The sequence below is a fragment of the Delphinapterus leucas genome, chromosome 8, assembly GCF_059928025.1.
Source record: "Delphinapterus leucas isolate spDelLeu-1000000601 "Yukka" chromosome 8, BTC_Dleu_Yukka2, whole genome shotgun sequence".
Classification (NCBI taxonomy): Eukaryota; Metazoa; Chordata; class Mammalia; order Artiodactyla; family Monodontidae; genus Delphinapterus; species Delphinapterus leucas.
The window spans coordinates 377043-401465 of record NC_143136.1 but is presented as its reverse complement, the minus strand read 5'-3'; the positions used below and the strand labels follow the sequence as shown (position 1 = coordinate 401465).

Below are 24423 nucleotides of genomic sequence, written 5' to 3'. Positions count from 1 at the left end.
ATGTTTATCAATGGAATGTCCTGAGTCACGAGCAATGACGGACAGCCCATGAGGTGACCCAAGGAACATGTGTTCGCAAGTTGGTGTCGTAAGGGACCTTTGCTAGGTTCTCTCCACTGGGCCATTTGGGGAGCTAAGCATCCACGCTTTGTGTCAGGTTCTGGGCCTTTCCTGCTGGACTTTCGCTTGCCTTTCCACTCTGTGTGGTCAGCTCTGGAAACGCCCTACAAGGCATCTGTGTTCAGCACAGGGTGTCACGTGGCCATTGGTGTCAACGTTTTTTGTCTGGTTAAGTCTCTGGAGAGGCTCCCCAAACTGGTGAAGCCATGCTCCTTCCCCTCTGCTTGCCCACTGGACCAGATGGTCAGAACAGAACAGAATCCAAACCCAATAGTTACTGAGTCCGAGCTTGCACTGCTGGCTGCACGACAGGCCAATAACTTGAGAGACCAGGTGCTGGGGCAGGGAATAGGGACTTTATTAGGAAAGCCGGCAGACCGAGAAGATGGTAGATGCATGTCCCAGGGAACTGTCTCACCCAAGTCAGAATTCAGCCTTCTTTTCTACTGAAAGGGGAGGGGCGTGGCTGGTTGTTGCAGACTTCTTGGTGTCAGCATCTTTTGTTCTTGCAGCTGTCCACCTAGGTCAGGTCAGGATGTTCCTGTAAACCTCCAACAAGACAAGTGGTATTCTCTGTCCTGCAAATTTTTCTCTTTATATGAATGAAAAGTGTTGTACCCTTAAAGGTCAGAGCCTTGAGAATGGCTACCCTGTATATTTCAGGTTATAGGCAACACTCTTTCAGCGATTAACTTGTAGCAAAAGCAATAAGATACAAAACTTAAAGAAACAGACCCAATATGGAGTCAGATTTGTCCTTCCCTGTTACTCAATCTGGAGAGATGACGTGAGCTAGACCCCAGCCCCATACCGGCAGTCTTGCACCGCCAACGAGGTGCCGCAGTGGCCACTGCTGGGCGCACACAGGCAGGCTGGTGGAGTAGGGTCAGGCACCGGCTGGTGTCTGGGCCTCATCAGGAGATGAGACAGACCAGGTCCTCCTGCTGCGGCCCGGCCTCTGCTGCATGCTCGGCCCTCCTGCCTGTTGGGGGTGGTCACAGCCCCCGCTGGGGGGCTCGGCGGGGACACGACTGAACCCGAAGCACCGAATCCCGGCTCGAATGGTCTCTGTGGACTTAGGAGGTTTGTGCCTCCAAACCCGAGTGAAATTTCTGACTGTGAGGACAAGACTGCTTAGCTTCCTGAGATGTTCCTGGTGATGAGTAAAGAGTGGAAGGAATTTTGGGGAAGCACATGCTCGACACACCTTCGCATCAGGCATCATCCTGACACCTTTTGGTCAAAGGTGAATGAAACTGTTTAAGTTGCACGAGTCCCTGCAGCCCAGTGGCTTCTCTGTGGCTTGTTGTAAGTTAGTAGCATCACTGTCGCTTTTAATCTGTGTACATTTTACAGATGCGAAGACAAATGTGCACAAAACATCCACTTATCTTAGATTTTATTGGGCGCTTGTGTCACGCTAGAGACGCAAAACCACAAAGCGGTTCTGCTGGCGCGGGGGCCACGGCGGGAGCGTCGGGGGAAGCAGGTCGGGCCTCAGGCTGCGGGCTGGTCGGGGGTGCCGGGCGGGGTGGGCCCCAGGGGCGCCTCCTGGCTGCTCAGCATCATCTGGTTCCTCCTCTCCAGCTTCCGAGCCCACTCGCTGCGGAGCCTGGGGCGGGCGACCGTTTGGGCTCAGGGAGGGCTGGGGTCAGCTGGGTCCGTCTGTTGGCACCTTGGCCGCGTGCGAGCTAAGCTGCCCCCTCCCTGCCAGCTGGTGCCTGCGCTTCAGGCCTCGCCTGCCACGGAGGGTCTCACTCGGGCTCCTCCCGGAAGGGAAAGCGGGGATCCAGCTGCGTCCTGAACTCGCACCTGGGGATGCGCCCATCACTGCAGTCACCTGTGCTCCCAAGGCCTGGATGCGCCCTCACGCCGGCCCCTTGGGCGGTCCCTTCCTGGGAAGGTGGCCTGCTGCGGTGACCACAGCACAACACACGGTGTGCCCTGGGCAGGAACGGCCTGGCCAAGGGGTCACACCTGCCTGTGGGCCACATGTGAGCATGTGGTTTGGTTTGGAGGGAGGCAGGTTGGGGGGCGCCTGGCCCAGACTGACCTCCAGGGCTGGCGGGCAGACTGGTAACGAGAGTCCCCGCAGACGCCTGTCCCAGTGCCCAGGGACCTAGGTGAGGAGGGCGCCTCCCAGCAGCCCATGGAGAGGCTGGGACAGCCGGGCCCCGCGCCTCGGCCACGCTCCTGCCCTTTACCAGGCTGTGGTGGCCCTGGGGACGTGGCCCAGAGCTGCTGCCGGCCAGGAGTAAGGTGTGGGCTGGCGGGGGTCCGAGGCTCCATAACAGCCACTTCTCTCCAGAGAGGCGAAGATGTCACCCCCTTCCCCAGTCCGGCCCCTAGCAGTCTAGGACCTCGGTGACTAACCGGGCCGGTGCTGACCTGTGGCCCACTCTTGGGGCCTGCCCCCATGGGCCAAAGACCCAGAACATCCCAGGGCCTGATGACACATGAAAGACAGGGACAAGGCCACGGAGACCCAGGAGGGAGCCTGGGGTGGGGGGGAACCATTCGTGTGACGGTTCCGTGCAGGAACCCTGCCCCCGGAGGCCAGGTGGGTGCAGTGACCAGCTCTGGGGGCTTCACCGTGAGGACAGGAGATGTCATGGCCCCCATGCCTGTGCCCAGCGGCCAGAAGCCTTGGACGACAGGTGGGGGGCGCCCAGTGCGCCAACCAGACCTCTGGCTGCTCACAAGGTCAGTGCAAGCCTGGTCCTGCCGCGGCCCCCGAGAACCTCCTCCAGCCCAGCCTCCAGGGCGGTAGCTGCTGACACTATCTGGGGGCTAAGGCTGCGCCCGCTTTGGAAGTTTCTGGCCGTTTGAATCCTTGTCTAGGTGCCAATACGCCGTCTTAGCTGTCCACGAGCGGTCACTCCTGGGTCTGCTCAGGGTCACCTGAGCTCAGGGAGACGCCCTCAGCACTCACAGGCCCCTGGAGTCCACCCAGTAAAGAAAGGGGTGGCTTTGTATCTGCAAGTCAAGCAAATGTGCGGGAAGGAGTAGAAGGGACACGTTGTTTTATCCTGAACTCAGTGGGAACAACTGTCAGAAAACAGACAAAGCCAGACTAACACTGGGCGACAGCTTCCTACAAGACCCTCAGGAGAGTGGGGATGAACGGACGGGGTGATGGAGAGACGGGGTGAGGAGGGATAAGGTGATGGAGGGAGGGGGTGATGGTGGGATGGGGTGATGGAGGGATAAGGTGATGGAGGGAGGGGGTGATGGAGGGAGTGGGTGAGGAGGGATAAGGTGATGGAGGGAGGGGGTGAAGGAGGGACGGGGTGATGGAGGGACGGGGCGATGGAGGGAGGGGGTGAAGGAGGGACGGGGTGATGGTGGGACGGGGTGATGGTGGGACGGGGTGAAGGAGGGACGGGGTGATGGTGGGACGGGGTGATGGAGGGAGGGGGTGATGGAGGGAGGGGGTGAAGGAGGGATGGGGTGATGGAGGGAGGGGGTGATTGGAAGGGATGGTCGGATGGGGGGAGGGAGGGATGGGGTGTTCCTCTCTCCCACTAGTGATTCAATAATGTGATTTTGAATCTGAGTTAACGTGGCTGGTGTTCAGTGTTTCGTACCCATTTCTCCTGTGACACTGATCTGGGGAGAGGAAGCGGGTGGTGGTGGTGGGGTCTGTGGACGCCTGCATCCTGAGGGCTGAGCAGCCCTGGTGCAGGTGTGTCTCTGTGCCCGCAGGTCGCCGGCACTGCGCTCACCTGTCCAGGGCACTTCTGCGGATCCTCATGTCCTCGTTCTGCAGCTGTGTAGTGTGAAGCTCGATTTTTTTCTCCCAAAACATCTTTATCACTCCAGCATCGTAGGACACCCTTGCCGGATTCTTCAAGGTGTAGCTTTTACTCATTTTCTGGATAAAGGAGAATTACAGGACCTCAGTCACTTTATGCTGTGTTGGTGCGAGAGCACATGAAGCCAGTTGTTAACAGCAAGGAAGCTGGCTTGGCCCCAGACACTTCCCAGGCACCCTGTACACCTTTTTGGGGGCTGGGCTGTCAGCCCCTCGTGGCCTGTCTAAGACCAGCGGCGCTGCCACCTTCTGGGCGTTTCCTGCGTTAGAGGAAGTAGCAGCTGATGGCAAATCCCGTTCTGGGTCTTTGGATGTTTCATGCAGGTGGTCTTGGGTGAGGACGGCTAGCAATTCATATGGCTCCACGTGGCAGGAGCACCCTGAGCTGTCGCTGAGCCGTGTCCTCCAGGTCCTAGGTGGTCCCAGCCCCCAGGACTGCAGAACGTGATGGAGGTCATTAAGGCTAGAAAAGGTCACTAGGGTGGCCCTGACCCAGTAGAGCTGGGGTCCTTATAGGAAGAGGAGGTCAGGGCACAGACACGCACAGAGGGGCACCCCATGAAGACCCGGGGATAAGGCGGCCATCCACAGGGCAAGGAGTGAGGCCTCAGGGGACCCCGCTGCCCACGCCTGGCTCTTGGAGTCCAGCCTCCAGGATGGAGACGTTCAATGTCTCTTGCTTCAGCCTGTGGTACCTTCCAGCACCTCATTGCATAACCAGGTTTCCAGCTTCTGTAAGCTCGGGGCCCTAGTGTCTACCCTGCACACACGACCCCGACACGCCTTCTTCTGGACGTCCCAGTGCTGTGCCTGGGCTTCCTGCCTCCTGGGTGCCTTTTCAAACATACCCCAACCGATCCAGAGGCTCCCTCTGTGGGCTGCCACACTCCGGGCCACGATCCACTTGCCCTCATCACCCAGGACCAGGTACCAGAAACCAGGGACGGCCCTGCACCCCGGGCCACTGGAATTCCTCAGCTTGCCCTGCCTCACCTGGGCCTTCCCATGGAAATCACAGCCCCTTCTCTCCCTGCCCCCCAGCTGACCCTGCCGCTCCCCGGGAGGCCATGCAGGGTGGGGCGTGCCCCCTCCTCTGGGGACCATGAGTGACAAACTGTCTGTTCAACGGCAGTCACAGCCTGATCTGCTGGCCTGGCTGCACCCCACGTGTTCTATCAAGACCCCATGTTTCAGAACACACAGGTGGACACTGGGTCAGGAGAAGCCTCGTGGGAGATTCCAGGACCCCAGTGGACCCCTTAAACCAGCCGAGATCATTGGAAGGGCACCTCCAGCTTAATTAGAAATCGAGATCAAGGTAAGTTTCTGGGGACAGAATGAGCTTTTGTTTTTCATGTAGAGTTGGCTGCTGTTAAAACCTCAGGCCATGCACTGAAGGGCCAACCAGGCTGCTCCCTGCTGGCAGAGGGGGAGCAGGGTGGAGGCAGCGGGGGGGAGGCCCAGCCCTCAGCCCCACAGCGCTGGCTCCTCTGTTGCTCCACCTGCACGGCGTCTAGTCCACGAGGCTAGTGCACAGCTTCTAGTGAAGAAGAGGCCCAGTGCCAGCCTGTCAACACATGCTGCATGTGTGTGCACGTGTGCACACGTGCCTGTGTGCCTGGGCATGAGTACTGGGAAGCAACTTCCGTGCTCTGGACACTGGTTGACCCTCGGGACAGAGGGCTGGCCATAGGGACAGCTGCTCACATCTGTGGCCAGAGCTGGACCCAGGGCGCAGTGTGGGAGAAGGAGATGACGCTGGTGCAGGAGCCCGGGAGGAGAGAGGAAGAATGATGAGCCGCCCGCTTCGCAGTCTAAAAGCATCTCAGGGAGGCCAGTCCTCCACACTGAGGTGCAGGATGCTTACAAAAACTAAAGAAGAAACCACAGAGCCTGGAGACCGGCAGCAGATCCCTTAAAACAACTTTAAATCTCCGAGGCTGCTGGCTTGTTGGGTCGGGGTTTACGCGGCTGCGTGACTAACCCCAAAGCGCCAAGCCTGCACCTGCTGTGGATTCTGAAGGAGAAACAAAAAAGACACTTGCAGGCCTCAAGGGCGGAGGGTGAAGCTGGCAGGGAGGGTCTGGGCAGGAGGGCGGGGGAGGCGGGGAAACGGAGGGGAGGGCTCTCCTGTCCGAGCCGCGGGGCGAGCCACCCTCCTCCTGGTCACTGCCCTCCACGCCAGGAGCCCGCGGGATGGGACAGCCTGCCGTGAACCTATCTTTCAGGGCCATCGTTTATTTTGGTCCTCACCCTGGCACGTGGGGCTGGGCTGTCTTCACCATGTTCTCACCAAGGAGGTGGGGACAGGCTGGATCTGGGAGCAAGTGCAGCCCAGCTGGGGACAGGGTCTACTGTGACAGTGAAATTGCAGAATGCCATGGGCATGAGGGGAGACCCCTCCTCACTCTGTGTGACTCTGCGTGGCTGTCTGTCCCTCATCCTGGAATGTAGCCCCTCCCCAGCCTCCAGGGATGAGCCCTACTCCGCTGTCATGTCCACACTCTGAGGACCCCAGCCTCCCCTGACAATCAGGCAGGGCCCCTCCTCTGGGTCCCATGGGCCTCGGTGTGTCTCCAGGTGACCGCAGGCCCCCTGTGGCACCAGGATACACACGTATATTTGCAGAGCAAATAAAGAAATGAGTGAACTCCATGAAAGGAGGCTGTTAACAACTCCAAAATTAGCAGTGATGGGGAAGGAGTCAAGATGGTGAAGACCCTGAACTCACCTCCTCTTGTGAGCACGTGCAAATTCTAACTACTCACAGGGCAGCTGTCAGTGGGAGTGACCAGAAGACTGGCAGGACCTTCCACAACTGAGGATATACGGAAGGAACCACCACCAGCCAGGTAGGAGGGGTGGAGACACAGTATAGTCAAGACCCACACCCTTGGGTCTGCAACCCACAAATGGGAGGGATTTCACAATCATAGAGTTTCTCCCCAAGGAGCAAGGGGTCTGAGCCCCACAGTTAGCTCTCCAGCTTGGGGGTCCTGCACCAGGAAGATGAAACCCAGAATGTCTGGCTTTGAAGGCCAGCGAGGCTTACTTTCAAGAGAGCCAGAGGGCTGTGGGTAATAGACTCTGCTCTTAAAGGCAAAATCTCACACACTCCAAGACCCAGGGCAGCGGCAGTAATTTGAAGGAGCCTGGGTCAGACCCCTTGCTGATCTTGGAGAGCCTCCTGTCCCCCCAGGGGGCCCCCGTAGACCAGAGGACTTAGAAACGCCCGCAGTTTATCCCCCAGGGGCCGAATCCTTGCTGGCAGTGCTGCCGGTGAACTAAAAGTGTGAAAACGAAAAAAAAAAAAAAAAGAGTGAAAACGTGGGCGACTGTGTGTGGGGCTGGGGTGCATCCACTCAAGGGTTTTGCCTCTGGGAGGGACCAGGGGTTGGCGCGGGACTCATTCTGACCGAGGGAAAAGTTGACATTTTAAGGTGAGTTGGCTGTTCTCCTTGCGGGGCTTCCCAGAGACACGGGGTATCAGAGCTTTTACTCTCGGGAAGACCAGCCCTGCAGTGCAGCCCTTCAAACCCTCACGGAGCAGAAACAACGGACAGCCAGCCAGCCAGCCAGCCAGCCAGCCAAGGGGCACCAGAAAGCCCCAGAAAGGACAGAAAGGACAGTGGAAACAGTCCCCGCAGTCGGCGGGGGTGGGAGGAAGGGGGAGGGGGCCGGCGGCTCGGTCTCCATCCCGGGCTTTGTCACCGGAAGGCTGAATGGCAGAAGCTGCTAACAAAAGTTAAATCCCCAGAAGACGCCAGTGTGCGGCCCTGGCTCCCGCACCCCACGGACGGCCCAGCCCCGTGGTCGCATCACCCAGGCTTACTCTGAGGTCTGTCCGGGACGGTCGGCGCAGCTTCTTTAGGCAGGTGTCCTCCCGTGTCCCCAGCGCGCCTGGACTGTGCCTGCCCCTCGCTTTTATACGGGCTTGGTGACACCGTGCCTGGCGTCCGGTCAGAGGCCGGAAAGACGAGCTGCCTTCAGTCTGGCGGCCCCTGGAGACACGATGGGCTCCCGCCGCAGGCCCTGGCAGGCACGCGTCCCTCGGCTGCTCGGCCAGGAACTGGAGGGCAGCCCGGGGAGTCTTCCCTGCTCGCTGGCTCCTGGCAAGAGAGTGTTACCAAAATCACCGCCGTCTCTTCCGGATGGGCTGCTCCTGAGACGCCTCGTAGGCTGAGGTTAAAAAAAGAACTGCTGGCATCAAACCCCCTTTATCTTAAGATGTATGAGAGGAAGGCCTCCAAACAATACATGATTACGCTCATAGTAAGGCAGCCATATCGTAAATAGCGTTCTTTAAAAACTTTTCTTTTATATTGGAGCATAGTTGATTTACAATGTTGTGTTAGTTTCAGGTGTTCAGCAAAGTGATTCAGGTATACGTATGCATATTTCCATTCTTTTTCAGACTCTTTTCCCATGTAGGTTATTACAGAGTATTGAGTAGAGTTCCCTGTGCTAATAGTAGGTCCTTGTTGGTTACCTAGCTTATATATAGTTGTGTGTATCTGTTAATTCCAAACTCCTAATTTAGCCCTTCCCCCCTTACCACTTTGGTAACCACAAATCTGTTCTCTATGTCTGTGAGTCTGTTTCTGTTGTACAAATAAGTTCATTTGTATCATTTTTTAAGGTTCTACATATAGGTGATGTCATAGGATGTTTGTCTTTGTCTGACTTACTTCACTGAGTGTGATCATCTCTAGGTCCATCCGTGTTGCTGCAAATGGCATGATTTCATTCTTTTTGGATCCACCTCCTAGAGTAACGAAAAGGAAACAAAAATAAGCAAATGGGACCAATTAAACTTAAAAGCTTTTGCACAGCAAAGGAAACCATAAACTAAATGAAAACACCATCCACAGAATGGTAGAAAATATTTGCAAAGATGCGACTCACAAGGGATTAGTCTCCAAAATATACAAACAGCTCATGTGGCTCAATACCAAAAAACCAAACAACCCAATCAAACAATGGGCAGAGGACCTAAATAGAAATTTCTCCAAAGAAGACGTACACATGGTCCACAGGCACATGAAAAGATGTTCAGCATCACTAATTATTAGAGAAGTGCAGATCAAAACTACAATGAGGTATCACCTCACATCGGTCAGAATGGCCATCATCAAAATGTCTACAAATAACAAATGCTGGAGAGGGTGTAGAGAAAATGGAAACTTTCTACACTGTTGGTGGGAATGTGAACTGTGGAGAACAGTATGGAGGTTCCTTAAAAAACTAAAAATAGAGCTGCCATATGATCCAGCAATCCCACTCTTGGGTGTACATCTGGAGAAAAACACAATTCGAAAAGAAACATGCAACCCAATGTCCACAGCAGCACTATGTACATAGCCAGGACATGGAAGCAACCTAGATATCCATCCACAGAGGCATGGATAAAGAAGATGTGGCACATACGTACAGTGGACTCTTACTCAGCCATAAGTAACATTTTTCTTATTTCTTAGCTCATCGTGGGAATTTTATATTGAGTGTGGTCGTGTACATTGGCCCCAGGAGCCCTTCACCAGGGAAATAAGGTGCCTTCTGGGGTGGCCTTTGCAGGGCAGGAGGCAGGGAAGGGCGGGAGGGGGACCCCCAGGTGGACACTGCAGTGACTGGGAGGGAGGTGGGACAAGAGTTCCTGGGCCAGGTCCGGGTCCAGATTCGGGCTCGGCTCTTGGCTCCTGGGGGGAGGCGTGTGCCCCTCGCAGAGGACAGGCCGGCAGGGAAACCCTGAGGGTGGACGGCCAGGCCCTGGGGACAGTGGCTCACCTCGAAGCTTGGGCTGGATGGTCTTCGTGGGTCCCGGACAGCAGGGTGCCTCGAGACGGAAATGGTGCAGGAGGCATCTCCAGGTGCCTTTCGTTTTGGGGAGCCCACTTGGAGCATTTGCTAACCTCCGGCAGAGCCCGGCTGACTCTGCTCTGAGCCCAGGGGAATCAGGGTCCAGCCCCTCTGGGCCCCTCCGCTGGGACCCCTGGGCAGCCAGGTCCCCTGATGCTCTGTCCACTCTTTGTGCGCCTCAGCAAACGCATGTAACTCGCCAAAACGGGAAATGCAGCTGCTGTTTATTCTAAGTGCTTCCCCCAAGCCCCTCTCTCCTCTCCTCCGGGACTCCGATTACACAGGCAGGATCTTTTGTTCTTGGCCCACAGGTCAGTGGGCTTCTGCTCACTTCTTTTCCTTTTCTCTCTTCTTCAGGTTGGATAAATTCTGCTGATTTGTTCTGTAGTTCACCAGCTCTGTCTTCTATCATCTCCAATCTGCTGTTGTGCACAGTAGTTTTTTTTATTTTGAATACTGTATTTCTTGGCTCTAGTGTTTCTATTTGATTACGTTCTACAGTTTTTTTTTTTTATTACTGCTGACATTTCCTTTTTTTCATGCAAGGTGAGCATATTCTTTCACGTTTTACCTGAGCACACATTGAATGGCTCCCTTAAAGTCCGTGACTGCTGTCTTCATCACCTGGGTCACCTTGGTCACTGGGGCTGGAGGTCTGTTCAGATGATAGGCCACAGTTTTCCCTCTCTTTGTATGTCCAGTAAGTTTAGATTGCATCCTGCACATCTTGGACAATGCATTGTGGAGATCCTGCCTCCCACCATGAGTGTCTGGATTTTTGTTTAATCAGGTCAATCAGGTAAACCCCAAGTTCTGTCTCCCTGCCATCTCTGACAGGTTTTCTCATGGCCACTTGGAGTCCTGCACATGTGTTGGGGTCAGTGGGAGATTTGGGGTGAGATCTCCCCTTTCTGGGATTCCTCCTTGGTCTCCAGCTGCTGTGGTCACCCAACCATCTCTGGGTCTTCACACCAGTGGACATGGGTTTCCCTCCTGAGGTTTCGCCCACCTGAATGGGGCGAACTTCCCTCAGGCAAAAGGCCCTGGTGAGGGAAACGCACGCACATGTTCGCCTCCACGTACCGACTCCTCAGTCTGCCCAGCCTGCCAGTGTGCTCTGCTGGTTAGCTGCTTGTCTGCCCAGAGGATGCAGGGGGCTGGCGGGTCTGATGTGCACAAGCTCAGCCGTGGTGAGAAGTGGACCCTGGGAACTCCTCTTGAGATAAAGGGCCTGGTCCCAGCCTCAATGGGCTGACTCTGAGGGGGGCTGGCCCCACGAAGGAGCACAGACCCCTCACTCAGGGCTCTTGTCAGAAGGTGTGGCTGACACTCTCCTGGCCAATTCTGACCAAGGATGAGTTCCTGGAACCCGGGGCTGGGGAGGGGTTTCTGGCCTCAGTTTCCCATCTGTGCAATGGGCACAAAGGGGTCTGAGTGAACATATGAGTGGCACATGAACAGGGGTTCTGCATGTGGTGATGGTGGATATTGTTGTTTTAATTGTTTTAATATACTCATTATTCAGGAAGATTGCATGAAGGATGTGAGAATCCTCTGAAAAAGGGTTCTGGGGCAGGTGGCCCCTGTTTTTCTGTCTGACTCTACATTTCTCAAATGTATTTGATAACAGGACCCTCCTCTATTTTTTTAGAAACCCTATCAACACCCTGAGGCATGTGCTTCGAAAACGTTATTGGGAGTAATCTATTACCGTCATTCTAAATAATCTGAATTTCATCCACGAATCAAATCAGACTGCCATCTTCTCCAAACTGATCTGCCTTTATTTTCCTTTGGCCCTGATTTTTTAAAAACAAATTTATTTATTTTATTTTTGGCTGCGTTGGGTCTTTGTTGCTGCACGCGGGCTTTCTCTAGTTGCGGTGAGCGGGGCTACTCTTCGTTGTGTTGCGCGGGCTTCTGATTGCAGTGGCTTCTCTTGTTGCGGAGCACAGGCTCTAGGCACGCAAGCTTCAGTAGTTGCGGCACGCAGGCTCAGTAGTTGTGGCTCGTGGGCTCTAGAGCGCACGTTGTGCGTTGTGGCGCATGGGCGCATGGGCTTAGTTGCTCCGCGGCCTGTGGGGTCTCCCCGGACCAGGGCTCGAACCCGTGTCTCCTGCATTGGCAGGCGGATTCTTAACCACTGCGCCACCAGGGAAGCCCTACTCTGATTTTTTCATCCATTAATTTTTCATCCTGATACATCATAAGTATTTCTATCAGCCCCCTTAAATGAAATTAATTGCTGTAGGTAAATAAATCAACTGCTTTCTAAGGGAAGAAATAGAAACACTGTTTATCCAGACTTGGGGGATATTAGGGAAAAATGTAAACTTCCGCGAAGCCAGATGATGTCACGTTGTTCTCAAGGCAGATTCAGGGGCCGCTCTCGAAGCACAGAAATACTGACCCCTCCGCTGCCTCAGCCTCCTAAGCGCCCGTCTCCTGGGGCCGGCTCTCCCCAGGTGTGTGGGACGGCTGGATGCCGACCTCGCTCTGCCACGTCTGACGACCATGAGGCACCACGTATTTCTTTTTTTTTTAACATCTTTATTGGAGTATAATTGCTTTACAATGGTGTGTTAGTTTCTGCTTTATAACAAAGTGAATCAGTTATACATATACATATGTTCCCATCTCTCTTCCCTCTTGCGTCTCCCTCCCTCCCACCCTCCCTATCCCACCCCTCTAGGTGGTCACAAAGCACCGAGCTGATCTCCCTGTTTACGTTTGGTAGTGTCTATATGTCCATGCCACTGTTTCACTTTGTCCCAGCTTACCCTTCCCCCTCCCCATACCCTCAAGTCCATTCTCTAGTAGGTCTGTGTCTTTATTCCTGTCTTACCCCTAGGTTCTTCTTGACATTTTTTCCCTTAAATTCCATATGTATGTGTTAGCATACGGTATTTGTCTCTCTCTTTCTGACTTACTTCACTCTGTATGACAGACTCTAGGTCCATCCACCTCATTACAAATAGCTCAATTTTGTTTCTTTTTATGGCTGAGTAATATTCCATTGTATATATGTGCCACATCTTCTTTATCCGTTCATCCGATGATGGACACTTAGGTTGTTTAGGTTGTTTTCATCTCCGGGCTATTGTAAATAGAGCTGCAATGAATATTTTGGTACATGACTCTTTTTGAATTATGGTTTTCTCAGGGTATGTGCCCAGTAGTGGGATTGCTGGGTCATATGGTAGTTCTATTTGTAGTTTTTTAAGGAACCTCCATACTGTTCTCCATAGTGGCTGTACCAATTCACATTCCCACCAGCAGTGCAAGAGTGTTCCCTTTTCTCCACACCCTCTCCAGCATTTATTGTTTCTAGATTTTTTGATGATGGCCATTCTGACTGGTGTGAGATGATATCTCATTGTAGTTTTGATTTGCATTTCTCTAATGATTAATGATGTTGAGCATTCTTTCATGTGTTTGTTGGCAGTCTGTATATCTTCTTTGGAGAAATGTCTATTTAGGTCTTCGGCCCATTTTTGGATTGGGTTGTTTGTTTTTTTGTTATTGAGCTGCATGAGCAGCTTGTAAATTTTGGAGATTAATCCTTTGTCAGTTGCTTCATTTGCAAATATTTTCTTGCATTCTGAGGGTTGTATTTTGGTCTTGTTTATGGTTTCCTTTGCTGTGCAAAAGCTTTGCAGTTTCATTAGGTCCCATTTGTTTATTTTTATTTCCATTTCTCTAGGAGGTGGGTCAAAAAGGATCTTGCTGTGATTTATGTCATAGAGTGTTCTATGTTTTCCTCTAAGAGTTTGATAGTTTCTGGCCTTACATTTAGGTCTTTAATCCATTTTGAGCTTATTTTTGTGTATGGTGTTAGGGAGTGATCTAATCTCATACTTTTACATGTACCTGTCCAGTTTTCCCAGCACCACTAATTGAAGAGGATGTCTTTTCTCCACTGTACATTCCTGCCTCCTTTATCAAAGATAAGGTGACCATATGTGTGTGGGCTTATCTCTGGGCTTTCTCTCCTGTTCTATTGATCTATATTTCTGTTTTTGTGCCAGTACCATACTGTCTTGATTACTGTAGCTTTGTAGTATAGTCTGAAGTCAGGTAGCCTGATTCCTCCAGCTCCATTTTTCATTCTAAAGATTGCTTTGGCTATTCGGGGTCTTTTGTGTTTCCATACAAATTGTGAAATTTTTTGTTCTAGTTCTGTGAAAAATGCCAGTGGTAGTTTGATAGGGATTGCATTGAATCTGTAGATTGCTTTGGGTAGTAGGGTCATTTTCACAATGTTGATTCTTCCAATCCAAGATCATGGTATATCTCTCCATCTATTTGTATCATCCTTAATTTCTTTCATCAGTGTCTTGTAATTTTCTGCATACAGGTCTTTTGTCTCCTTAGGTAGGTTTATTCCAAGATATTTTATTCTTTTTGTTGCAATGGTAAATGGGAGTGTTTTCTTGATTTCACTTTCAGATTTTTCATCATTAGTGTATAGGAATGCCAGAGATTTCTGTGCATTAATCTTGTATCCTGCTACTTTATCAAATTCATTGATTAACTCTAGTAGTTTTCGGTAGCATCTTTAGGATTCTCTATGTATATTATCATGTCATCTGCAAACAGTGACAGCTTTACTTCTTCTTTTCCGATTTGGATTCCTTTTATTTCATTTTCTTCTCTGATTGCTGTGGCTAAAACTTCCAAAACTATGTTGAATAAGAGTGGTGAGAGTGGGCAAACTTGTCTTATTCCTGATCTTAGTGGAAATGCTTTCAGTTTTTCACCATTGAGGACGATGTTGGCTGTGGGTTTGTCATATATGGCCTTTATTATGTTGAGGAAAATTCCCTCTATGACTATTTTCTGGAGGGTTTTTATCATAAACGGGTGTTGAATTTTGTCAAAAGCTTTGTCTGCATCTATTGAGATGACCATATTGTTTTTCTCCTGCAATTTGTTAATATGGTGTATCACATTGATTGATTTGCGTATATTGAAGAATCCTTGCATTCTTGGAATAAACCCCACTTGATCATGGTGTATGATCCTTTTAATGTGATGCTGGATTCTGTTTGCTAGTTTTTTGTTTTTGTTTTTTTTTTTGCGGTACGTGGGCCTCTCACTGTTGTGGCCTCTCCCATTGCGGAGCAAAGGCTCTGGATGCGCAGGCTCAGTGGTCATGGCTCACGGGCCCAGCCACTCTGCAGCATGTGGGATCTTCCTGGACCGGGGCATGAACCTGTGTCCCCTGCATTGGCAGGCGGACTCTCAACCACTGCGCCACCAGGGAAGCCCCGTTTGCTAGTATTTTGTTGAGGATTTTTGCATCTATGTTCATCAGTGATATTGGACTGTAGGTTTTCTTTCTTTGTGACATCCTTGTCTGGTTTTGGTATCAGGGTGATGGTGGCCTCGTAGAATGAGTTTGGGAGTGTTCCTCCCTCTGTTATATTTTGGAAGAGTTTGAGAAGGATAGGTGTTAGCTCTTCTCTAAATGTTTGGTAGAATATGCCTGTGAAGCCATCTGGTCCTGGGCTTTTGTTTGTTGGAAGATTTTTAATCACAGTTTCAATTTCAGTGCTTGTGATTGGTCTGTTCATATTTTCTATTTCTTCCTGATTCAGTCTTGGCACGTTGTGCATTTCTAAGAATTTGTCCATTTCTTCCAGGTTGTCCATTTTATTGGCATAGAGTTGCTTGTAGTAATCTCTCATGATCTTTTGTATTTCTGCAGTGTCAGTTGTTACTTCTCCTTTTTCATTTCTAATTCTATTGATTTGAGTCTTCTCCCTTTTTTTCTTGATGAGTCTGGCTAATGGTTTATCAATTTTGTTTATCTTCTCAAAGAACCAGCTTTTAGTTTTATTGATCTTTGCTATCGTTTCCTTCATTTCTTTTTCATTTATTTCTGATCTGATCTTTGTGATTTCTTTCCTTCTGCTAACTTTGGGGTTTTTTTGTTCTTCTTTCTCTAATTGCTTTAGGTGCAAGGTTAGGTTGTTTATTCGAGATGCTTCCTGTTTCTTAAGGTAGGATTGTATTCCTATAAACTTTCCTCTTAGAACTGTTTTGCTGCATCCCATAGGTTTTGGGTTGTCGTGTCTCCATTGTCATTTGTTTCTAGGTATTTTTTGATTTCCTCTTCGACTTCTTCAGTGATCACTTCGTTATTAAGTAGTGTATTGTTTAGCCTTCATGTGTTTGTATTTTTTACAGATATTTTTCCTGTAATTGATACCTAGTCTCATAGCGTTGTGGTAGGAAAAGATACTTGATACAATTTCAATTTTCTTAAATTTACCAAGGCTTGATTTGTGACCCAAGATATGATCTATCCTGGAGAATGTTCCATGAGCACTTGAGAAAAATGTGTATTCTGTTGTTTTTGGATAGAACGTTCTATAAATATCAATTAAGTCCATTTTGTTTAATGTATCATTTAAAGCTTGTGTTTCCTTATTTATTTTCATTTTGGATGATCTGTCAATTGGCGAAAGTGGGGTGTTAAAGTCCCCTACTATGAATGTGTTACTGTCGATTCCCCCTTTTATGGCTGTTAGTATTTGCCTTATGTATTGAGGTGCTCCTGTGTTGGGTGCATAAATATTTACAATTGTTATATCTTCTTCTTGGATCGATCCCTTGATCATTATGTAGTGTCCTTCTTTGTCTCTTCTAATAGTTTTTATTTTAAAGTCTATTTTGTCTGATATGAGAATTGCTACTCCAGCTTTCTTTTGGTTTCCATTTGCATGGAATATCTTTTTCCATCCCCTCACTTTCAGTCTGTATGTGTCTCTAGGTCTGAAGTGGGTGTCTTGTAGACAGCATATATATGGGTCTTGTTTTTGTATCCATTCAGCCAGTCTGTGTCTTTCGGTGGGAGCATTTAATCCATTTACATTTAAGGTAATTATCAATATGTATGTTCCTATTCCCATTTTCTTAATTGTTTTGGGTTTGTTATTATAGGTCTTTTCCTTCTCTTGTGTTTCTTGCCTAGGGAAGATCCTTTAGCATTTGTTGTAAAGCTGGTTTGGTGGTGCTGAACTCTCTCAGCTTTTGCTTGTCTGTAAAGGTTTTAATTTCTCCATCAAATCTGAATGAGATCCTTGCTGGGTAGAGTAATCTTGGTTGTAGGTTTTTTTCCTTTATCACTTTAAATATGTCCTGCCAGTCCCTTCTGGCTTGCAGAGTTTCTGCTGAAAGATCAGCTGTTAACCTTATGGGGATTCCCTTGTGTGTTATTTGTTGTTTTCCCCTTGCTGCTTTTAATATGTTTTCTTTGTATTTAATTTTTGACAGTTTGATTAATATGTGTCTTGGCGTGTTTCTCCTTGGATTTATCCTGTATGGGACTCTCTGTGCTTCCTGGACTTGATTAACTATTTCCTTTCCCATATTAGGGAAGTTTTCAACTATAATCTCTTCAAATATTTTCTCAGTCCCTTTCTTTTTTCTCTTCTTCTTCTGGAACCCCTACAATTCGAATGTTGGTGTGTTTAATGTTGTCCCAGAAGTCTCTGAGACTGTCCTCAGTTCTTTTCATTCTTTTTCCTTTATTCTGCTCTGCAGTAGTTATTTCCACTATTTTATCTTCCAGGTCACTTATCCGTTCTTCTGCCTCAGTTATTCTGCTATTGATCCCTTCTAGAGTATTTTTAATTTCATTTATTGTGTTGTTCATCGTTGCTTGTTTCATCTTTAGTTCTTCTAGGTCCTTGTTAAATGTTTCTTGCATTTTCTCTATTCTATTTCCAAGATTTTGGATCATCTTTACTATCATTATTCTGAATTCTTTTTCAGGTAGACTGCCTATTTCCTCTTCATTTGTTAGGTCTGGTGGGTTTTTATCTTGCTCCTTCATCTTCTGTGTGTTTCTCTGTCTTCTCATTTTGCTTAACTTACTGTGTTTGGGGTCTCCTTTTTGCAGCCGGCAGGTTCGTAGTTCCCATTGTTTTTGGTGTCTGTCCCCAGTGGCTAAAGTTGGTTCAGTGGGTTGTGTAGGCTTCCTGGTGGAGGGGACTAGTGCCTGTGTTCTGGTGGATGAGGCTGGATCTTGTCTTTCTGGTGGGCAGGTCCACGTCTGGTGGTGTGTTTTGGGGTGTCTGTGGACTTGTGATTTTAGGCAACCTCTCTGCTAATGGGTGGGGTTGTGTTCCTGTCTTGCTAGTTGTTTGACATAGGGTGTCCAGCACTGTAGCTTGCTGGTTGTTAAGTGAAGCTGGGTGTTGGCGTTGAGATGGAGATCTCTGGGAGATTTTCGCCATTTCATATTACGTGGAGCTGGGAGGTCTCTTGTGGACCAGTGTACTGAAGTTGGCTCTCCCACCTCAGAGGCACAGCACTGACTCCTGGCTGCAACACCAAGAGCCTTTCATCCGCACGGCTCAGAATAAAAGGGAGAAAAAGCAGAAAGAAAGAATTAGTAGAAGTAGAAAGAAAGAAAGAAAGAAAGAAAGAAGGAAAGAAGGAAAGAAAGGAGGGAGGGAGGGAGGAAGGAAGGAAGGAAGGAAAAAAGAAACAAAGAAAGAAGATAAAGTAAAATAAAATAAAGATAAAATATAATAAAGTTATTAAAATAAAAAATAATTATTAAGAAAAAAATTTAAAAAAAACCCCAAACAAACAAACAAACAAAAAAAAAACGGACGGATAGAACCCTAGGACAAATGGTGGAAGCAAAGTTATGCAGACAAAATCTCACACAGAAGCATACACATACACACAAAAAGAGGAAAAGGGGAAAAAAATCATAAATCTTGCTCTCAAAGTCCACCTCCCCAATTTGGGATGATTCGTTGTCTATTCATGTATTCCACAGATGCAGGTTACATCAAGTTGATTGTGGAGCTTTAATCCGCTGCTCCTGAGGCGGCTGGGAGAGATTTCCCTTTCTCTTCTTTGTTCTCACAGCTCCCAGGGCTCAGCTTTGGATTTGGCCCCGCCTCTGCATGTAGGTCGCCGGAGGGCGTCTGTTCTTTGCTCAGACAGGACGGGGTTAAAGGAGCTGCTGATTCGGGGGCTCTGGCTCACTCAGGCCAGGGGGAGGGAGGGGCACGGATGCGGGGCGGGCCTGCAGCAGCAGAGGCCGGCATGACGTTGCACCAGCCTGAGGTGAGCCGTGCGTTCTCCCGGGGAAGTTGTCCCTGGATCCCGGGACCCTGGTGGTGGCGGGCTGCACAGGCTCCCCGGAAGGGAGGTGTGGAGAGTGACCTGTGCTTGCACACAGTCTTCTTGGTGGCGGCAGCAGCAGCCTTAGCGTCTCATGCCCGTCTCTGGGGTCCGTGCTTTTACCCGCGGCTCGCGCCCGTCTCTGGAGCTCCTTTAAGCAGCGTTCTTAATCCCTTCTCCTCGCGCACCAGGAAACAAAGAGGGAAGAAAAAGCCTCTTGACCCTTCGGCAGCTCCAGACTTTCCCCCGGACTCCCTCCTGGCTAGCCATTGCGCACTAACCCCCTGCAGGCTGTGTTCACGCCGCCACCCCCAGTCCTCTCCCTGCGCTCCGACCGAAGCCCGAGCCTCAGCTCCCTGCCCTGCCCGCCCTGGCGGGGGAGCAGACAAGCCTCTCAGGCTGGTGAGTGCCGGTCGGCCCTGATCCTCTGTGCGGGAATCTCTCCGCTTTGCCCTCCGCACCCCTGTGGCTGCGCTCTCCTCCGCGGCTCTGAAGCTTCCCCCTCCCCCACCTGCAGTCTCCGCCCGCGAAGGGGCTTCTAGTGTGTGGAAACCTTTCCTCCTTCACAGCTCCCTCCCACTGGTGCAGGGCCCGTCCCTATGCTTTTGTCTCTGTTTATTCTTTTTTTTTTTGTCCTACCAAGGTACATGGGGAGTTTCTTGCCTTTTGGGAGGTCTGAGCTCTTCTGCCTGCATTCAGTAGGTGTTCTGTAGGAGTTGTTCCACGTGTAGATGTATTTCTGGTGTATCTGTGGGGAGGAAGGTGATCTCCGCGTCTTACTCTTCCGCCATTTTCCCCCTCTCCCAAACATTTTAATAATAGTAATTTTTCTGATGCACGAGCATGGAATATTGTTTTCTATTGTGTCTTCAGTTTCTTTATCAATGCTTTATAGTTTTCTGAGTATAGGTCTTTCATGTCCTTGGTTAAATTTATTGCTAAATAGTTCGTTCTTTTTGATGGAATTGTAAACGGGATTGTTTTCTTAATTTTTCTTGCTGGTGGTTCATTATTAGTGTATAGAAACAAAACTGATTTGTGTGTATTGATTCCATATTTTGCAACTTTACTGAATTTACTTTTTAGCATATTTTTTGAAGTAATGTGAAAAATTGCAATACTAAAATCTCACAGTTTCTACTGCACCCCAGGTAATCCACAGGATCCAAGAGATGGTAGCTACTAATATACTCTTCCCACGGTGCCTCTTCATACCATGTGGACTCCGACAAGGGAAATAAGTATCACAACTTTGGCTGAACGTGGTCTGGGTATGTCTTGGCCTCTATAATAAAATTTGATGTCTGTCTTATCTGATTTTCTGGCATGATACTGACATGGTTGTCTAGAAAAGTAATTTACTTTCCAGTAATTTTAAATGTACAGAAAAGTTGCAATAATGGTAAAAAGCACTCACGTTTGCCACTTCACACAAAATGCTCAGTGTGTTTTGCCCACGGAACCAGCACATAACCCCTAAATGAAGAAATCCTGATGTCCACATTATAATTTAATACTCAGCCCCACTTCAACTTTCACCTCCTATCCCAACTGTATGAAAATGTCTTTTTCCATCCTGATCCAGTTTTCTTTTTCTGGAACCATTCCTGAGTTTCTCCCTCATTTGGACAACCTTGATGGATTTGAAGCAGACAAGATGAATATGGGATCTAGGTGGCGTTTTCTGTATGACTTTTTTCACTAAGAATGTTTTTAATGTTCATTTTTGTAACAAATATCAGCGCTGCACTTGTTTTTCATTGTCATTAAAAATACAAAACATGACTTTAGCATTTAATTCACTTTACGTATACAGTTTTGTGGTATTAACTACCTTCATATAGTTGCACAAACAAGTTAACTAACATGTGTACCTCCTGTGTGCATGGCAGATACCCAGGAAATTGAGTAACACCCTGAAACGGCCCAAGACATCACCTTAAATACCGTCTTCATCTAAAAGGCAAAAAAAGGACGGCTATAGTTGTTTCTGTCTACATTCATTTGATTGTATATGGTTTCCAATTGATGTTGTATAACTAGTTGTGGAGAAGTCATGGGATAGGTGGCTTCATTTCAGTTTGAATTTCCAAATTTAGTGGATTCTGCAGGCTTGATACAAGGTTTACAAACTTCATATTGGATCAGGACCTCCCATGGTGTAACTGGTATTCATGGTTTGTTCAACAATTAAAGTTCTGTGTGATATGAGTTCATCCCGGAGTAATCCAGGTTAGTTTCTGTTATACATTTGTCCCAGGATGAAAGGACAAGAGAAATAAGACCTGATTTATAAAAGTGCCTTCAAACTAATTGATACTGAAGTATAGTTGACCTACAATGTTGTGTTAATTTCTACTGTACAGCAAAGTGATTCATAAATACAAACATACATATATACATATTTTTCATATTCTTTTCCATTATGGTTAATTACAGTGTATTGAATACAGTTCCCTGTGCTGTACAGTAAGACCTTGTTTATCCATCCTATATATAATAATTTGCATCTACTAATCCCAAACTCCCAATCCATCCCTCTCCCCTGTCTTCCCCTTGACAACCACAAGTCTGTTTTCTATATTTGTGAGTCTGTTTTTGTCCTGTAGATAGGTTCATTTGGGTCTCATTTTATAATCCACATATAAGTGATATCATATGGTATTTGTTGTTCTCTGTCTGACTTACTTCACTTTGTATGATAACCTCTAGGTCCATCCATGTAGCTGCAAATGACATTATTTCATTCTGTTTTATGGTTGAGTAATATTCCATTGTATATATGTACCGCATCTTCTATATCCATTCATCTGTTGAGGGACATTCAGGTTGCTTCCATATCTTGGCTATTGTGAATAGTGCTGCTGTGAATGCTGGGGTGCATGTATCTTTTCGAATTATAGTTTTGTCTGGATATGTGCCCAGGAGTGGGATTGCTGGTTCATATGGTAATTCTGTTTTTAGTTTTTGAGGAACCTCCATACTGTTTCCCATAGTGGCTGCATCAATTTACATTCCCACCAGTAGTGAAGGAGGGTTCCCTTTTCTCCACACCCCTTCCAGCATTTATTTCTAGACATTTTAATGATGGCCATTCTGACCACTACGAGGTGATAACTCGCTGTAGTTTTGACTTGCATTCTCTAATAATTAGCGATGTGGAGCGTCTTTTCAGGTGCCTCTTGGCCATCTGTATGTCTTCGGAGAAATGTCTGTTTAGACCTTCTGCCTATTTTTTGATTTTTTTTCTTTTTTGAGTTGTATGAGCTGTTTGTATATTTTAGAATTAAGCCCTTGTTGGTCGCATCATTTGCAGGTATTTTTGCCCAAACAGTGAGCACAGGTTCTGGAACAACTGGATACCCACATGCAGAAGAGTAAAGTTGGACCCTTACCTCCCCCGACCCCATATACAAAATCAACACAAAATGGACCAAAGGCCTAGATGCAAGAACGAAAATTATAAAACTCGTAGAAGAAAACATGAGAGTAAATCTACATGACCTTGGATTTGGTCATGATTTCTTAGATCTACCAAGAGCACAAGCAACAAAAGACAAAATAGATGAATTGGACTTCCTCAAAATGAAAAACAATTGTATATAAAAGAAGCAAGGAATAAGATAATCCACCATCCAAAGTGGCCCAAGTTGTTTGCAAACCATGTATCTGATAAAGGACTGTAGCCCAGCAGCCAAGCCCCCGGTGGTCCAGGGGAGTGTCTGTGCGGCCCCTCCCGTCCTCGGTGATCAGGGGATTTCAGGCCCCACAGCACCCGAGGGGTGGACACGGGTCACCCTCAGCACCCTCAGGGAGTGAGTGCTGGATGGTTTTGAGCCCAGATGCACTCCCATTACTGCCCTCAAAGGCTGAAGGCTTCATCATGCCTCCAGAAGGACACAGAGTATTTGCAAGTCTTTGAGAACCAAGAGAACCGTCTTCACTTTTCTGAAAGGGCATCTTATTATTTCACAGCATGACCATTTTCAATCTGGCTTTCAGGGGTGCCCTCCAACCTTCTTGATTTCCCTGAGAGTGGCCATGGTGGTTTGGCTGTCCCCAGTCCCCACACCAGGTGACAAGGCCAGTGGGGCCAGACCCTGGTGGTCCTTAGCTTCGCTGGAGACTAACCCAGACTCTCAGCCTGCGACTGAACGTGGACGCCCCTGCTTCTCCCCGTCACCGATTCTCATCTCCTCCTCTGTCTCTCTTCCTCTTGCTTTTCAGTCTCAGATTTTACCTGATGGCCACCACTCACAGCTCCCGCAGAGCCCAGAGATTTCTCCTGGAAGGAAAGGTTCTGGAAAATCAGAGGGATAAATAAAGGATGCAGCTGATTCCCGCCTTGTGCTGACGCCCAAGAGGGTGAGGAGCGTGAGTGTTTTCTCATTAGAATTTTAAATCCTCCAAGTAATAGATCATTGGGGGGGCATCCAGTGTTCTCCTGCTCATTCTGAGAATGTCATTCCTGGATTTTAATGTGGTAAATAATTTATATTATAAATATGCAGAGCGGGGGATATCCATTCAAAAATGTGAGTGGTAACTCCAAGGGATTTACAACAAACAAGGACACAGAACCCTGTGCCCAGACACTGGCTGAGAGGCTCCTACCCTGAGCCGCAGTCCCCTGGAGGGCGGAGTGGCCATGACTCTCCTCCTGCAGGTGAGCCTACACAGGCACATCCCACGTGGGACCACTGCATCGCAGAATCTTAGAGTGGCTGATGGCAGGCAGCTGGCTAGAGATGCGGACAAGAGAAAACTGCCCAGCGGCCTGGGACAACCCTGGGGTGAGGCCTTAGGAAGGGCCAGTGTCAGAGCCTCAGAGATAACTTGAAGAGAGCTCAGGCTGTTAAGGACATCGTCAGAGATGTACTTAGGGACATATTCAGGGCCTTAGTTATGGACAGGATCAGGGCATTATTTAGTGACAGCTTAGACTATAAGGGACAGCATCAGGGCCTAATTTAGGGACAGTGTCAGTGCTTCACTTAGAGATAATGTGAGAGCCTTAGTTAGACACAGTTCAGGCTGTTACTTAGGGATATCTTCAGGGCCTTAGGCCAGCATCATGGCCATAATTAGAACCAGTGTCAGGGTGTTAGTTAGGGCCAAAACTAGGGTGTTAGTTAGGGAAAGAGTCAGGTCATTAGTTACAGACAGTGTCAGGGTTTTAGGTAGGGACAGCGGCAAGTCCTTAGTTAAGGTGTTGAGGCCTCACTTAGGGGCAGCGTCAGGATGTTAGGGAGAGTCAGGACATAAGAATTTCAGATTCTGAGGTAGAGACAGGATCAGGGCCTTAGTTAGGGACAGCGTCAGAGACTTACCTAGGGACATATTCAGGGCCTTAGTTATGGACAGGATCAGGGTGATACAGAGGAACACCTAAGGATTTTAGGGACATCTTCAGGGCCTCAATTAGGGATAGCATCAGGGTATTAGTTAGAGAAAGAGTCAGGCCATTATTATAGATAGTGTCA

General features: G+C 48.7%; 1 protein-coding gene across 1 annotated transcript; it reads right to left on the bottom strand.

The window, feature by feature from the left end:
• Positions 1-1617: 1617 nt before the first annotated feature.
• On the bottom strand, positions 1618-4064 carry FAM240C (family with sequence similarity 240 member C). The gene is made up of 2 exons (XM_089916068.1): positions 3846-4064; positions 1618-1732 (listed from the first exon to the last, which is right to left on the bottom strand). The coding sequence occupies exons 1-2, from the start codon at positions 3989-3991 to the stop codon at positions 1618-1620; spliced, it is 261 nt and encodes an 86-aa protein (XP_089772194.1). The 5' UTR covers positions 3992-4064.
• Positions 4065-24423: the final 20359 nt, after the last annotated feature.

Coding starts and splice junctions, on each gene's coding strand:
- FAM240C (XM_089916068.1), bottom strand. CDS start 3,991: ATGAGTAAAAGCTACACCTTGAAGAATCCGGCAAGGGTGTCCTACGAT. Junction 1,733..3,845: donor CGCAGAAGTGCCCTGGACAG/GTGAGCGCAGTG, acceptor CGCCCGCCCCAG/GCTCCGCAGCGAGTGGGCTC.